General features: G+C 40.8%; 1 protein-coding gene across 5 annotated transcripts in view; it reads left to right on the forward strand.

The window, feature by feature from the left end:
• Positions 1-14,903, forward strand: part of MAP3K3 (mitogen-activated protein kinase kinase kinase 3) — a 71,147-nt gene that overhangs the window by 46,513 nt on the left and 9,731 nt on the right. For 3 of the 5 annotated variants that reach the window (XM_081271124.1, XM_081271127.1, XM_081271126.1), the window contains 2 exons: positions 10,345-10,478; positions 13,622-13,695. In XM_081271124.1, the coding sequence (XP_081127250.1) occupies positions 10,345-10,478; positions 13,622-13,695 (208 nt within the window). The remainder of the gene's footprint in view (positions 1-10,344; positions 10,479-13,621; positions 13,696-14,903) is intronic. The other 2 variants (XM_081271125.1, XM_081271128.1) reach the window with 1 other exon arrangement.

The raw sequence follows: 14,903 nt of genomic DNA on the forward strand, positions 1-14,903 counted from the left end.
GACAGTTTTCCCTGGGTCTTTGGATCTTCATTCTGAAGACTTTTGTGTCATATAAAACTTTGGTTAAATAAAATTGCTATGCTTTTCTCTTGTTAACCTGTCTTGTTATAGACATGTATATCCTTGGTTTTAAAGAGTTTAAGTATTCTAAGACCAAAAGACTTTAGGAAATACTTTGGTATTGGATTAAATTTTCAGGTGTTGAAAAAGAAGTAAGTTGCTGACAAAATGGCACCACCTTTCACTAAGGCAGGGATACTGAAAGAGAGCCTGATTTCAGGTGCTGGGAAGGGGCAGAAGTAATGTTTTAATCATGGTGATATTAAAGTACCTTTAAGACAGCCAAGAGGAGATGTCAAATGGGCAATTAGATATATAAGTCTTTAACTGGGGAGAAAATCAGAGCTGAGAAGGAAAAACAGAAAAGAAATCGTCTGTTTGAAACTATGATCCCAGAGTGACTAAGCAGACTATAGAATGAGAAGAGAAAGGGGCCTAGGACTGAGCCTTAGGAACCAACACTTAGATCCAGTTAGAGGGAAGAAAGGATGAACCTGCAAGGAACAGAGGAAAGGAATGACTAGAGAAGTGGTGAGGAAATTAGAAGTGTGAGGCATTGGCCTTACGTGGAACCAGCCAGATTGGAAAGGACAGAAGGGTAAGTTAGAGAAACTTGCTTAAGCAGGTACAGTATAAGGCTTTCTAGTAGTAAAGGGAAGCAGGAAGAAAGAGGGGTCAAGGTTATAACATGAAGGACTCTAGGAAAAGTGCTAGCAGTAGAAATGGAGTCCAAAGAGAAGTCACTGGTAAGTAGGCCTTAGCAATTCACCTCCCACCCAGTTCTTCTCCCTTCATCCTCCTTCATCTTCAACATTAGCACACCTAACTATTCTGTGAGAGGACAATGTACAGGTCATTCAGCTCCCACTGCAAGGTTTCTAAGAAGCACTAGGTATCCCAGTCAATTTTAGACATCTCTATTCCTTACATTGAATTGAAAAAATGGATTCCCTTCTCTTGACTACTCAGATAACATCTTTCAATAAGAGTTTTTCAAATATTTGAAATCGGCTATCTTGTTCGCCTCTTGTTTTTCCTATTATAACACACACACTTTGAGTTCCACTTTTTAAAAGCCAATCTGTTAAACTAGTTCATGCTAAAAACAAACAAAAAACAGGCTGGGTTGTTGGTGCATGCCTGTAATCCCAGCAATTCTGGAGGCTGAGGCATGATAATTGCAGTTCAAAGCCAGCCTCAGCAACTTAGTGAAACCCTGTCTCAAAATAAAATTAAGGGCTGGGGTTGTAGCACAGTGGTAGAGTGCTTGCCTAGCATGTGTGAGGCAATGGGTTCAATCCTCAATACCACATAAAAATAAGTAAAATAAAGATCTATCAACAAAAAAATAATAATAAAAAATTTAAAAAATAAAATTTATTTATTTATTAAAGATTGTGTGTGGAGATATTGGCAGACAGATGAATGGAATTTCCTTCCCTATGTGAAGATGTCCTTCCTGTCTTTGCATATGGAAATTCTACCATCTTTGAAGCCAAGCTGAAGCAGCATTCTTCCATGAAGTTGAGTGGTGCTCTTAAGCCATTTAGCCAGGCTAGAATTAAAGGACTTGTCCCTGGGTATTCTGACTCCTGTTTTTCATAGTGTATCTCATTAAGTGCCATTGCTTGTTCATACACCATCTTTCTCTTTTTCTTGTCACTTTATCCCAAGTTGAGGCAAGCCAAACAGCAACCCCTAAAATGAGTGGAGGTAATCAGTCTTTTCAAGAAGTTGGGTAGTTGGGACTGGGGATGTGGCTCAAGCGGTAGCGCGCTCGCCTGGCATGCGTGCGGCCTGGGTTCTATCCTCAGCACCACATACAAATAAAGATGTTGTGTCCGCTGAGAACTGAAAAATAAATATTAAAAAATTAAAAGAAGTTGGGTAGTAACAGAAAAATAGAGGTGGGCTAATAGCTTAGGGAGCAGCTAAAATATTATCAGGCTAGAGATCTGAGCAGTTTGTGAAGGGAGAGTAAAGATGGCTGGAAAGGGGAAAGCCAATGTGAAGAGACTGTGGGTAAGCTGGATCCTGCAGAGGGGGATCGCAGTCCAGGAAGAATGTAGTGGTGCCTTGGCAAGAAGGAGAAAAGCCTCTGATTCAGAGGGAAGAGGAGGAAATAATGAAGCAAAGGGAGAAATGGATTGCTGACAGTGTGGGATAACTTATTATAGTGACGGCTGGGCAGTGGAGAGCTAGAGCCCTGTGTGTAGTACCAACTTCCAGTCTTAGGACAGGTTTGAGAGGGTAGAAGTCAAACTGCAAAAGTGGCAGTTATACATATCAAAAGAAAATGGTCAATCTCCTTCACTGCCAAAGGGTTTTTTCTCTTTTTCACTATAAATTCTGCTGCCATAGTAGATGGTTAATAAAATGGGGGGCTGAGGTTGTAGCTTAGTGGCAGAGCACTTGCCTAGCATGTGTGAGGCACTGGGTTCGATTCTCAGCACCGCATATAAATAAATGAATAAAACAAAGGTTCATCGACATCTAAAAAAATAAAATAAATAAATGAAATGGGAATTTTGAAAGTTGAAACACACAGATGTTCTCAGGGTCTTGTGGGATGAAAATGTTTAGAAGCACTGTTCTGCACAGCATAGTCCAGGGTGAGTATTTGGAGAAATATTGGTTACAATTTCTTTTGCTTTTTTTTTTTGTGTGTCTGTGTGTGGGTGGTTATTGGGGATCAAATCCAGGGACACTTAACCACTGAGCCACACCCTCAGCCCTTTTTTAATTTTATATTTAGAGACAGGGTCTTGCTAAGTTGCTTAGGACTTCATTAAGTTGCTGAGTCTGGCTTTGAACTTGTGATCCTCTTGCCTCAGCCTCCTAAACCACTGGGATTATAGGCATGCTTTACTGCACCTGGCTGGTTACAATTTTCATTCTGTTTTTTTTGGTACTGGGACTTGAACCCAGGGGCACTTAACCACTGAACCACATCCTAACCAATGAGCCACATCTTTAAAAAAAAAAAATCTATTTTTTAGTTGTAGGTGGACACAGTACCTTTATTTTTTATTTTTATGTGGTACTGAGGATCGAACCCAGGGCCTCACACTCTACCACTGAGCCCGAGCCCCAGCCCCAGTCCTCAGTCCCTTTAAAAATAAATAAATAAATAAATAAACAGATTTTTTTTTTTTTTTTTTTTTTTTTAGTACCAGGGATTGAACCCAGGGACGTTTAACCACTGGGGCACATCCCCAGTCCATTTTTGTATTTTATTTAGAGACAGGGTCTCATTGAGTTGCTTACCATCTCGCCATTGCCGACACTGGTTTTGAATTCAAAATCTTCCTGCTTCAGGCTCCTGAGCTGCTGAGATTATAGGTGTGCACCACCACGCCTGGCTTCTTAAAAAAAAAAAAAAAGAAACAGAGTCTCACTGAGTTGCTTACGGCCTCTCTGAGGCTGGTCTCGAACTTGAAATCCTCCTGCCTCAGCCTCAAAAGTCACTGAGATTACAGATATGCACCACCATGCCTGGCTTGGTTACAATTTCTATTGAGAAAGCAAAAAAATAAAAAATTTTAAAAAATAAGATTTAATTACCCTCCCTATATCATCTATCCCCCAAGAGAAAAAAAAAAAAAGATTTAGAAATATTTCTTGTACTTGCAATGACCTGACCTACACATTAACACTGACCCAAAGCCCTAGAACTCCCTGTGGAGGCAACTTCCTGACTGCATCAGTTGCCTGGTGAGTGTTCTCCTTTGAAAAGGGCCAGAATCCAAGAGCCTGAATTTCAGCTTAGAGCCCAAGCAAAAGAATCATCCATATCCTACCTTGTGTGTGGGGGGTAGTTATCTGATTCTGCTTCTTGAATAAGGAGGCTAGCAAAGAGTAGCATACCCCAGCAAGAATTCAGACAGCTAGCAGCCTAACCCCCGTTTCTTCTCCTTATGTATAGAATGCTTTCAGGGGAAGCTGTGAGACACTCTGGACTGAGGACTACTCCAGTGCCCTTCTGCTTCAGCCAGTGCTAAGATGGGCCCCTTAGTATAAATGACCTGATGAAGCTAGAACAGCAAGATCAGGGTAGAATGCCAGGGAAGCATGGCCTAGAGAACCTGTTCCTCTCCCCCTGCCTGTGCTTGCCTCCTGAGATCTACTGAATGAGCTGTGCTTTGCACAGCAGTCTTCTGCCATCCAGCTCACTGTCATTACTGGTAAATATATGACCATCAACAGCACTTAGCCCAATATCCTGGTCTTGTTCAGTTCCCTGTCCCACTTGTTCTCAACTACTTGTTGTGCATCTTGTTGGCTCCCAATTTCTGAAATGAAGATAAAAACAAAACTGAAAATACCCTGAAGCAGTTCTGCCAACTCCTGGTTTTTCCATTCGCTTCCTCTGATAGCCATTGGTTTGGGGAGACTTCCCTTTCCTGCTCCAGGCCGTGGGCCTAATCACAATAGCCCCTGGCGTGTTGCCCATCAGATAATAAGGCTGGCTCTCTGCAGGCCATAGTGTGGATTGGAAAAAGTGAAAGTCTCTGGCTGGAAGTAAAAGCTTAGAAAACCTTTGCTCTTTTCCCTCTCCTGTTTCTTTGTTGCCCTTGCATGGGCTACTTCCATCCCACCTGCAAAACCAGAAGATAGTTCAGAGGAGCTAGTGAAGGAGGGGATAGGTATGAGGAGGATGCTGAATGTTTGATCTCAGGGAGGCCTCACCCCAGACACTCTGTAACAGATGGGGAAATTCATCCTGTTTAGGGATAGTTTGGACCAATGTCTGAGATTTCATCAATAAGAGTTTTTCTTTCTCTTTAATCAGTCCCTTTCAGGAGATGTTTATTATTTGTTCTAGGTAAAATATATAATATCTTTTCACTCCAGAACACATTGATCAGGATTCAGTTGCACAAAAAAGTATCCATTTTAGGCAAAAGAGATTTAGTGCACATTCTGCTCATGGAATGGACCATTGGGAGAGTGAAAGAAACAAGCTCTAGATTCCAATGCACCACAGAGCTTCTCTTTCTTCTATAATTGGAAAGCTACCAGTCCAGAAGCCCTGTGCCTCTTGGTTCTGGTCCATACCACATACATACACAGGGATCCCTGCACTTCTGTAACTGTGTCCAGAAACAGTAGGAATGACAGGAAGCCTCTAAATCTCACACAAGTGTATTTGTTTGGCTGAACCTAAAAGGAGTTTTAGAAATATAACTAGCTAAATAGCTTTTGAAGAGCAGGAAGAGATACTAGACAGAATGGATCTAGAGTGTAACTCATTCCTGCTATATAAGTTAAAGGAAATAAATGAGATTCTGCTGAGTTCCTACTATGAGGTGGTATCATATAGGTTACATATGCCACCACATTTATGACTTCCCCAAATCATAGATACTTCTCTCCATTTTTTTCAGATGAGAAAATTTAAGATGAGAGTTTAAATCAGTCAGCTAATAGGTTAGCAAAGCCAAGTTCACGTAATCCCAAAGCTTAGACTTTCTTTGATACAACTTTCTTACCTTAGGGTTGCCTCTACTACTGACATATGTTACCAACATATGGACTGAATTGCCACAGAACTTGGGGACTACCAAAATGTTATCTACAGCCAAAAGCAAGAATCGGGCACAAATATTAGCAAGATTAAATGTTCTGTGTTTTGGGACATGACAAACAAAGCTTAAGAAAACCATCCTTTTTTCATGGTTACACTGGAATTTTGTGATACAGTGGTGAGGAAAGTGGCCAGGTATTTTGGTCTTTGACATCTGGGCCTCTTGGGAAGTGCAGGCATTTTCTTTTACTTGGTCCAGATTTCCCCTCCCCTCCATTGTGTCTTTGCCTCTGGGTTCTCTATTTGCCACATGGCATTTTGTATCCCTGACCCCCTCCTCATGAATGATCATGGACAAAATAACTTTGAATCTGAGCTATATAAAACATGACACTGTGTTTCTCCTGTACTGTCAAGAAATTCCCACACTTGTTGGGCTTTGTGGCACATCCTTTGGTCCCAGTGACTAAGGAGATTGAGGCAGGAGGGTCGCGAGTTTGAGACTAGCCTCAGCAATTTAGGGAGGCCCTAAGCAACTTACTGAGACCCTGTCTCAAAAAGAGTTGGAGATGTGGCCAGTGGTTAAGTGCCCTGGTTCAATCCCTGTTACCAAAAAAATTATAAAGGAAGCCATACACGATGGCACATGCCTATAATCCCAGTGACTCTGAAGGCTGAGGCAGGAGGATTGCAAGTTCAAGACCATCCTGCCTCAAAATAAAAAAAAAAAAAAAAATTAAAAGGACTAAGGATATAGCTCAGTGGTAAAATGTCCCTGGGTTCTATCCACAGTTCTGGGAAATAAATAATTTCAAAAAGGGCTGGGAGTGTGGCTTAATGGTAGAGTGCCTGCCTAACATGCGTGAGGTCCTGGTTCCATCCTAAGTCTTGTGAAAATAGAAAAGAAATTCCCACACAAGCCTCTCCTGTGCCTGCCAGAAGACTATCACATTTCCCCATGGAAGGGATATCCATCCTCATGGGGGTCAGTTCCAGGAAAAGTTTTGCCTTTTGCTCCTATATTAAGCAGCATGCCTGCCCTTTTTGGAAATGAATGTCTCAAAATTACCTTGGCTGACCTGCATTGGGAGTCACAAAGCCTGTTTTCTAGCCACAATCCCACTGTTAAGTCACTATATGACTTTGGGCCTCAGGTTCTCCTTCCATGCAGTGTAGGTGATAGTCATACACCTCTGCTGCAGGGGTGTTGTAAGAGTTAAATGAGAGATAACAGAGTGTCGAGAGAAGAAAATTGCCTAGCCTGATTTCATTGCTCTGTTGGTTCACATCTCAACATCCCTAAATTTATACTCAGAGCTGCTTGAGTTTCTGCCTGGGCTTAAGAAATCATGAACAGACACACTTCATTGGGCTGTTTGAGATCATGTGATAGGAATGGTTCAGGTACTGCTTTACCTCGGAACTGGTGGCCTCTAACCTGTGATGACTTGTTGAGTTCCTATTTTTGGAGAAATGTTTCTGGCAGCTGCCGTGGAGTCAGGTGAGGAAGTCAGATTATTGAGGGCCTTATGTTAGCCTTCCTGCCCAAGATACATCCTTGGATTGATGCCTCCAAGAAAGAGTTGGAAGTTTTGTTTGTTTGTTTGTGTTTTTGGTAAAGGGGATTTGAACCCAAGGGTGCTTAATCACTGAGCCACATCCTCTGCCCTTTTTATCTTTTATTTTGAGTCAGGATCTCTGTAAGTTGCTGAGGCTGTCCTTGAACTTGCAATTCTCCTGACTCAGCCTTCTGAGTCTCTGGGTTTATAGGTGTGCACCATCATGCCCAGGCTCAATTGGAATTATTTTTTTTCTTTATTTTTTTAGTTGTAGGGGGACACAATAACTTTATTTTATTGATTTATTTTGTTGAGGATTGAACCCAGTGCCTCACACATGCAAGGCAAGCACTCTACCACTGAGCTACAACCCCAGACTGGAAGTATTCTTGATGACAAATTTATCAAGTGTCTTCTACATAATTGAATAAGCTATAGGTCTGATCAACTGATATCATATAGAATAATAAAGGAGTCAGTCTCTTGATGAACGCATTAAGCTTCTTAGATGCTGTCTCAAAGAGCAACCCTCTGTACCATTCTTTTTCCCTTATGAGGGCCCTTGGGATAGTAGAAGGAGCCTCCCTGACTCAGGGAATTTTGTTGAGCCCCAGCAGTTTGTCAGGCCCACTCTCCCCTCCAGGGTGTTCAAAGAGCCTAGCTGGACTTATTAGCATCTTCTGCAGGAGATATACCACCTCTCCTTCCAGAGCACAGTCTGTACTCTGTATATCCCAAATTTTCCTTCTGAAACTGATTTCTATCAAGAAAGGAGGGAGTTGGTATTAGCTGTTCCCCCACTTTCAGAGTAGAATGAGTTAGATTCTTCCCCAAGTCTCCAGGCTACCATACTTGTTCTCTCTTCCTTAGCCATTCCCACAGAACATCTTGCCTGCAGCTCCATTTCAGGAAACCTAGTGCTATAGCTCTGAACTAGACTGGAGAAACCGGTCACTGAGGAAAGTAGCCTGCTTCATTGAGGATTTTAACTTCGGCTATTCCCAGTGTCGGAATTTCTGAGTTATGGGGGAGAGGTGAGGAGTATAAGATATGAATATGGGGAAGGATATGGGGAGGGCTGTTTTGATTCAGGTTTTTTATATGACTGGATAAATTTGTTACCTGCTTGGTGATCTTAGAAAAAGAAAAAATTGGGGCTGGGGACGTGGCTCAAGCGGTAGCGCGCTCGCCTGGCATGCGTGCGGCCCGGGTTCGATCCTCAGCACCACATACAAACAAAGATGTTGTGTTCGCCGAAAACTAAAAAATAAATATTAAAATTCTCTCTCTCTCTTAAAAAAAAAAAAGAAAAAAAGAAAAAAATTGCAAAATTCTAGTCTCGCTTTTGTCTCCTCTGATTATTGAAAGCAGAGAGTCAATCAGAAAAGGCTAGGGGTAGAGAAATCTGATTTCCCAGACTCAAATCCCTTATGACAGAGCATTGCTCAATGATTTCTAAAGCATCTCTGTACACTTGTCATTCTGTGATATTTGAATGATAAACTATTCCATCTTACAAGGTGATGTAAGTCCACACACATTGGCTTTGTGTCCTCTGACTTGTAAAATAGGGATGATTTCTGCTTCCTAAAATTATTTATATTTTCCTAAGAAATGTAAAGCTCTCTGAGTTCAGTTGCCTCCTCTGTTAAGTAAAGCAAATGCTTATGTTTGAGGATTATTGCAAGGATTAAGTCAAGTAACAAATGTAAAAGTACTATGCAGAGTGCCTGACTCAGAAAATGTTCCCCAAACCTCTGTTATATGGATGTTGAAAATCAAATGAAGTAATTATTATGAATGTCCAACAGAAAGTAAAACATTAAGATAATATGATTATTCATAGTAGTTAGGAAGGATAGAAGTGGTAGATCTGAAATAGGCAGCCCCTTGCTGATGGCCAGAATGTCAGGGGGCCTTCTTACCTGATACAAATATAGAACAAGTAAGGGGAGCCGCAGACTGGGGGAATAGGGCAGGAAAAGGAGATGCCTAGGTATATCCAGTTACCTTTCCCTGGATCCCAACCCAAAAGTGCTGCTGGGACCCAAACAAAGCTCAAGAGAATTAAGCTGATGTACAATAGACCACAGTTTTGCTTTCCACAATTTTATTTATCACTAGTCAGTTGTAGTCAGAAAATAGTAAATGGGGAACTCAAGAAATATGCAATTTATAAGCTTTAATTTGCACACCATTCTGAGTAATGAGATAAAACCTTGCATTTTTCTGCCTGGGGTATGAATCTTCCCTTTGTTCATATGCTACCTGTTAGTTACTTATAACTATTACATTTTAACATTGCTTGTGTTCCAAATAACCTTTATTTAATAATGGTTCCAAAGTACCAGAGTAGTGACATTGGCAGTTTTGTTAGACTATTATTATAATTGTTCTATTTTATTATTATTATTAACCTCTTACCATGACTGATTATAAGTTGAACTTTATTATACATATATATACATCTAGGAAAAAACATGGTATATGTCAGGTTTAGTACTATCCAAGGCATCAGATATCTTACTAGGGGGTCTTAAAATATATGCCCCAACCATATATGAACAGACATATGGGAAACTACTGTATCGTTCCTTTTTCTAGGTTCTTTGCAGAATGGGAGGAAATTGTTTTGGTGCTCTATAGGGAGAGAGAGAGAGGTATGGCATTATAAAGGAATAGTCATATACATGAATAAGAGAAAATACAAAGCTGGTCTGATTGTCAACTCAAAATGATTTCCCAGGGTTTATTCTGGTTTATGTTTTGTTCTAAGGTTCTTAGTTAATGTATGTTCTAGCGTATGCTCCTTTTTTTTTTTTTTTTTTGTATTGGGGATTGAACCCAGGAGCACCCTACCACCGAGCTACATCCCCAGCCTTTTTTTTTTTTTTTTTTTTTTTTTTTAAATTTTGAGACAGGGTCTCATCAGGTTGCTGAGGCTAGCCTGGGACTTGCCATCCTCCTGCCTCAGCCTCTCAAGTAGGTGAGATGATGGACATACACCACCACACCCTGCTTGCTTCCTATTAGGAAGGACTTTGCCTTGGAGAGCTGGAGCACGCTGGGCTTTGGTGCCATAACCCAAGTCACAGCCCTGACCTCTAGGTCTCAGTATCTCAAACTGGTCCCATTCCTGCTCCTCTTGAGCCACAAGTCCTACGCTCTGTTGTTAAAAGCTTTGTTTCTATGCTCTAGGCTCTCAAAACCCTGGCCGAAGCTCACCTCCCCCTGGCTATGTGCCTGAGCGGCAGCAGCACATTGCCCGACAGGGATCCTACACCAGCATCAACAGTGAAGGAGAATTCATCCCAGAGACCAGCGAGCAGTGCGTGAGTATGGGGCCCCAGGGTATGCCTATGGACTGTGTTAGACCAAGGTTATGACCAGGGGTACTCAGTGGGCACAGTGTAGACCACAGGGACTTGAATCCCATCCAATAACTCTTTTATAAATCAGGCTTTCCCAAATATTAGTTATTCCTTTCTAGGAGCCAAATATTAATTCTTGCCAAAAATGAAGTTTAAACTACCTATCCTTGGTCTTGGGTGAGTACTTGACAATTTCCCTCTTCTGCAGTCCTCTCGCAATCCCCTTACATTACACCACTTTGCTATTTACGATGATCTTTGCAATGCCTATCTTCATTTCCGCACAGTTTTTCATTAGCTGTGTTTTAGATTTGCTATATCTTGATGAAAGGTAGAAAGTAAACTATATCCAAATCACCTTTTAGGATTGATTAAGAGTGACCTTCTGTGAAGATAAATAGCTGTGTTAGTTACCTATTACAAAATAACAAATTCCAACAAACTTAAAATCTTTAAATGACATATACTTTTATTGCTTTAGTTTCCTTGGGTCAGTTGTGACTCATTGGTCACCTTGGGGGTTTGTCCACTATGATGGTTTACCCATTTTAATGACTGGCTTTTAAATCTTGGGGCTTACTTGATGAAAATGGCAATGGGACTTAGTGAACTCAGCAAGGGTGAGATCTCTGGCTTCATTCTGGTCTTTTAAATGAGCTTGCTTTAATTACAAAGAGAAAGATCTGCTTTTATAAGTTTCTGGAATTTGGTTTGAGAAGGGGAAATTTCTTAAGGGTAAAATGTCCAACAGAAGGGCCAGTACCATCACATGTAGAATTTTACAACAATTCCTGTAACTTTTCTTTAAGAAAAGAGACTGTATAGTCTATGAGAAGCCCTTTATACTCTTCTCCCTTCTCTACTCCTGCCTGCTAGATAAATTCATGTTTGGAACAGTGACTTGGAATGCCTTTAGCTGCAGATTTTTCCTAGGCATTTTACTAACTGCCCTGTTTCTCTAACCATTTTTCTTCTGCACACCTGCTGTTCTTAGAGGTGACTGAGTATGAAATCCCAGAGATTGCCAACAACTCCATTGCCTCTGTTTCTGTCTTTCCCCATGGAAAACATAGGAGAATTTGACTCTCATTGATTACAGACTTTTAGAAAGTGGCTGCTGGAGACTGTCAAGGTCCTACCCCCAGTTCCCACCCCTTTAGCCAAAGCAAATTGCTTCTAGTAACAGGCCATTCAAGAAAAATCTACTTCACAGGGACCAAAACAGCATAGTATATAGTGAAAACAATATCCCATTGGGACTTTCTTAAAAAGTGAAACTAAGATAAGTTTATTTTGTTTTTTCTTTAATCAGATTTAGGTAACAGTTGCATCTATTTGCTGATTTTTAGAATGAACAAAGCATGATTCATGTTAATTTTTTGGCTTAATTTTTCTGACAGAAGTTAGCTAGCACAATGTAACTTCCTTCACTTCCCCTTTGACTTCTGTAGCACTATCATAATTAGGGTCATTGTTGCAAAAACATTCATGGGACTCAGCAGTTTTTCTCAAGGCCTCTTGAACCTTTGGTATATTTCTCCATCACACTTGCTGTGTTGTTTTACTCATCCATTTTCTCTTTTCGGTTACTTGATCGAACTTTACCAAATATACACTTGCTGGATTTGGAGCAGTTCTTTCCCACTTTGGGAAATCTTGTATCCTGGCCAAATTTGTAATTTTACTTTGCAGTTAATTTGCCTTGATAGGCAGATTTTTAAAAATCATATATGATAATATGACCTAAAACATTTGAAATTATGGCTGGGGATGGACCCTAGTATGAAATGGGAAAAGAGATTTCAGTTGGAAACAAATTATGTAAAATCTTATGTTATTGAATTCTCATAATTCTAATATTTTCTTCCCTGTGTGAAGTTTAACTTTGGAGCTCAGGTAATGCATATAGTCAGTCCTCTACCTCTGTGGATTCCATGTCTATAGACATGGAACAGATTCAACCAACTGCACAATGAGTATATTCTGTCTGTACTTATTATATAGAGACTTTTCTTTCTTTCTTTCTTGGTACTGTGGATAGCTCTATTTTTTTTTTTTTTTTTTGAGACAGGGTCTCACTAAGATGCTAAAGCTGGCCTCAAAATTACAATCCTCCTGCCTCAGCTTCCCAAGTCACTGGGATTAGAGGCAGGTGCCACTGGGACCAGCATGGACTTTTTTTTCTTGTCATTCCCTAAACAATACAGTATAACAATTATTTATGGAGTATTTACATTGTATTAAATATTATACATAATCTAGAGATTATTGAAAGTACATAGGAGTATATATATATGGATAATATGCTAATACTGTGCCATCTTTTGTAAAGGGACTTGAGGATCCTCAGATTTAAATGGGAACCTGGAACCAATCTCCAGTGGATGTCAGGGAATGACTATACTGTGAAATTGAAGACCCCATAGCCACCTCTGCTCTGTAAAGAGAAAATGAAGGGGAGGACCTTCACGAGATTAGTTGGTGGGGGTGAACTATTGTAAAGGTTTTTTGTAACTGCATTAGATCAGGGTCCAGAGAAATACTTCAATCTATATAGACGTCTATTAACTCTGTATTGGAACTAGGAGCTGGGAGATTGTATTCTGGTACCAGCTATGCATGGACTAGTTTTATGACTTTAGACAAGTCTCCTAACCTTTCTTTGGCTACAGTGCTCATCTGTGAAATGAAGCAATGCTTGTTTTCGTAAATTATGAATTATAGAGTGTAAACAGAAGCATTAGGGTCCCACCCAAACTCCTGGAAGCCTCTGCAGGGTAGTACCATCTCCAGTGCCAGGCACCAGTGTTGATAAGCCAAGAAAGTGCCAACTAGAGAAGCTGCGTCTCTGCTTTGCCCTCCTGGCAAGACTCCTTGGGACGCCAGCCAAGCATTTTTCTTCCTCCTGGAAACTTGCCTTTCAGACTACAGGGGAGAATGGTACCTTACTAACCATTCTTCCCACTGTATGGGGAAACAAGGGCACTTTCATATTTAAACAAAAAGACCATGTGCTGGCCTCAACTGGGTCATAAAGCCTGGGTCACCTGGCTGGCTAGGATTAGGGTTGGAACTGTGGTTTTATTGTATGACTTTCCTTACAGATGCTGGATCCCCTGAGCAGTGCTGAAAATTCCTTATCAGGAAGCTGCCAATCCTTGGACAGGTCAGCAGACAGGTATGGGGCTGTGGGTAGCTTGAGTGTTATTAGATGGGCTTTTTGATTTTTTCTTTCTTTTTTTTTTTTGGGGGGGGGTCCTGGGGATTGAACACAGAGCCACTTAATCACTGAGCCAGCTACATCCCCAGCTCTTTTTTTTTTTTTGTAGTAGCAGATGGACAGAAAACTTTATTATATGTTTAATATTACGTAGTGCTAACGATCGAACCCAGTGCCTAGGTTTATTTATTTAATATTTTGAGATAGGGGATCACTAAGTTTCTTAGGCCCTCGCCAAATTGCTGAAACTGGCCTCAAGTTTGTGGTCCTGCCTCAGCCTCCGAAGTCTCTGGGATTAAAGACATGTGCCACCACACCTGACCAATGCATAGGCATTTTTTGAACAGATGGGTTGAAGAAGTAATGTTCGCTAGTGTGCATCTATGATCCAGCCACAGATTGACAGGCCCAGTGTTAGTTTTTTTTTGTTTTGTTTTGTTTTGTTTTTAATATTTTATTAGTTGTTGATGGACCTTTATTTATTTATATGTGTGCTGAGAATCAAACCCAGTGCCTCACACCTGCTAGGCAAACACTCTATCACTGAGCCACAATCCCAGTCCCAGGCCCAGGGTTAAAACAGCATGCATCTAGGGAAGCCCTCTCCTTAGTTTCCCAAACACCTTGAGAATGTTTTGCTTGCATAATAAAATGAATATAACAATAGCCTATAAAATATCAGTTCATTTATTAAGTGCTTGTTGTGTTGTTTTGAGTGCTCTACATGTTTTGATTTGACTCATAATACTTGCTGCTCTTGGGTGTTTGGGGTCTTTATTGTAATCTAGACTGAGAAACAATGGGCTATTGAAGTTTGGGGGGAAAAAAACGAAATTCTCATCCATGGGTTTACTTTCATTTTAAAATTTTTTTGTCCAAATGTTTCTGGTGGAGTAAGAAACAGGGATATGATAATTGGAAAACAATACTTAGGCCTCCTCCCATGTATGGAATCCTGTTCTTACATTCTAGGAGGAGATGTGTTCTCCTTTATATAGAACATGGCTCTTTAGAGCTGGCCCCAGCACTGATCCCACTGCTCCCTTATCTCAGCCTTGTTTTGGCCACCTCTGACTGGGTTTAGGGTTATGGTTAGAAGCTAAGGAGCAGGGATTGGGGTTGTGGCTCAGTGGTAGAGTGCTCATCCAGCATGTGTGAGGCACTGG

This window comes from Spermophilus citellus, assembly GCF_964194105.1.
Source record: "Spermophilus citellus genome assembly, chromosome: 17".
NCBI lineage: Eukaryota > Metazoa > Chordata > Mammalia > Rodentia > Sciuridae > Spermophilus > Spermophilus citellus.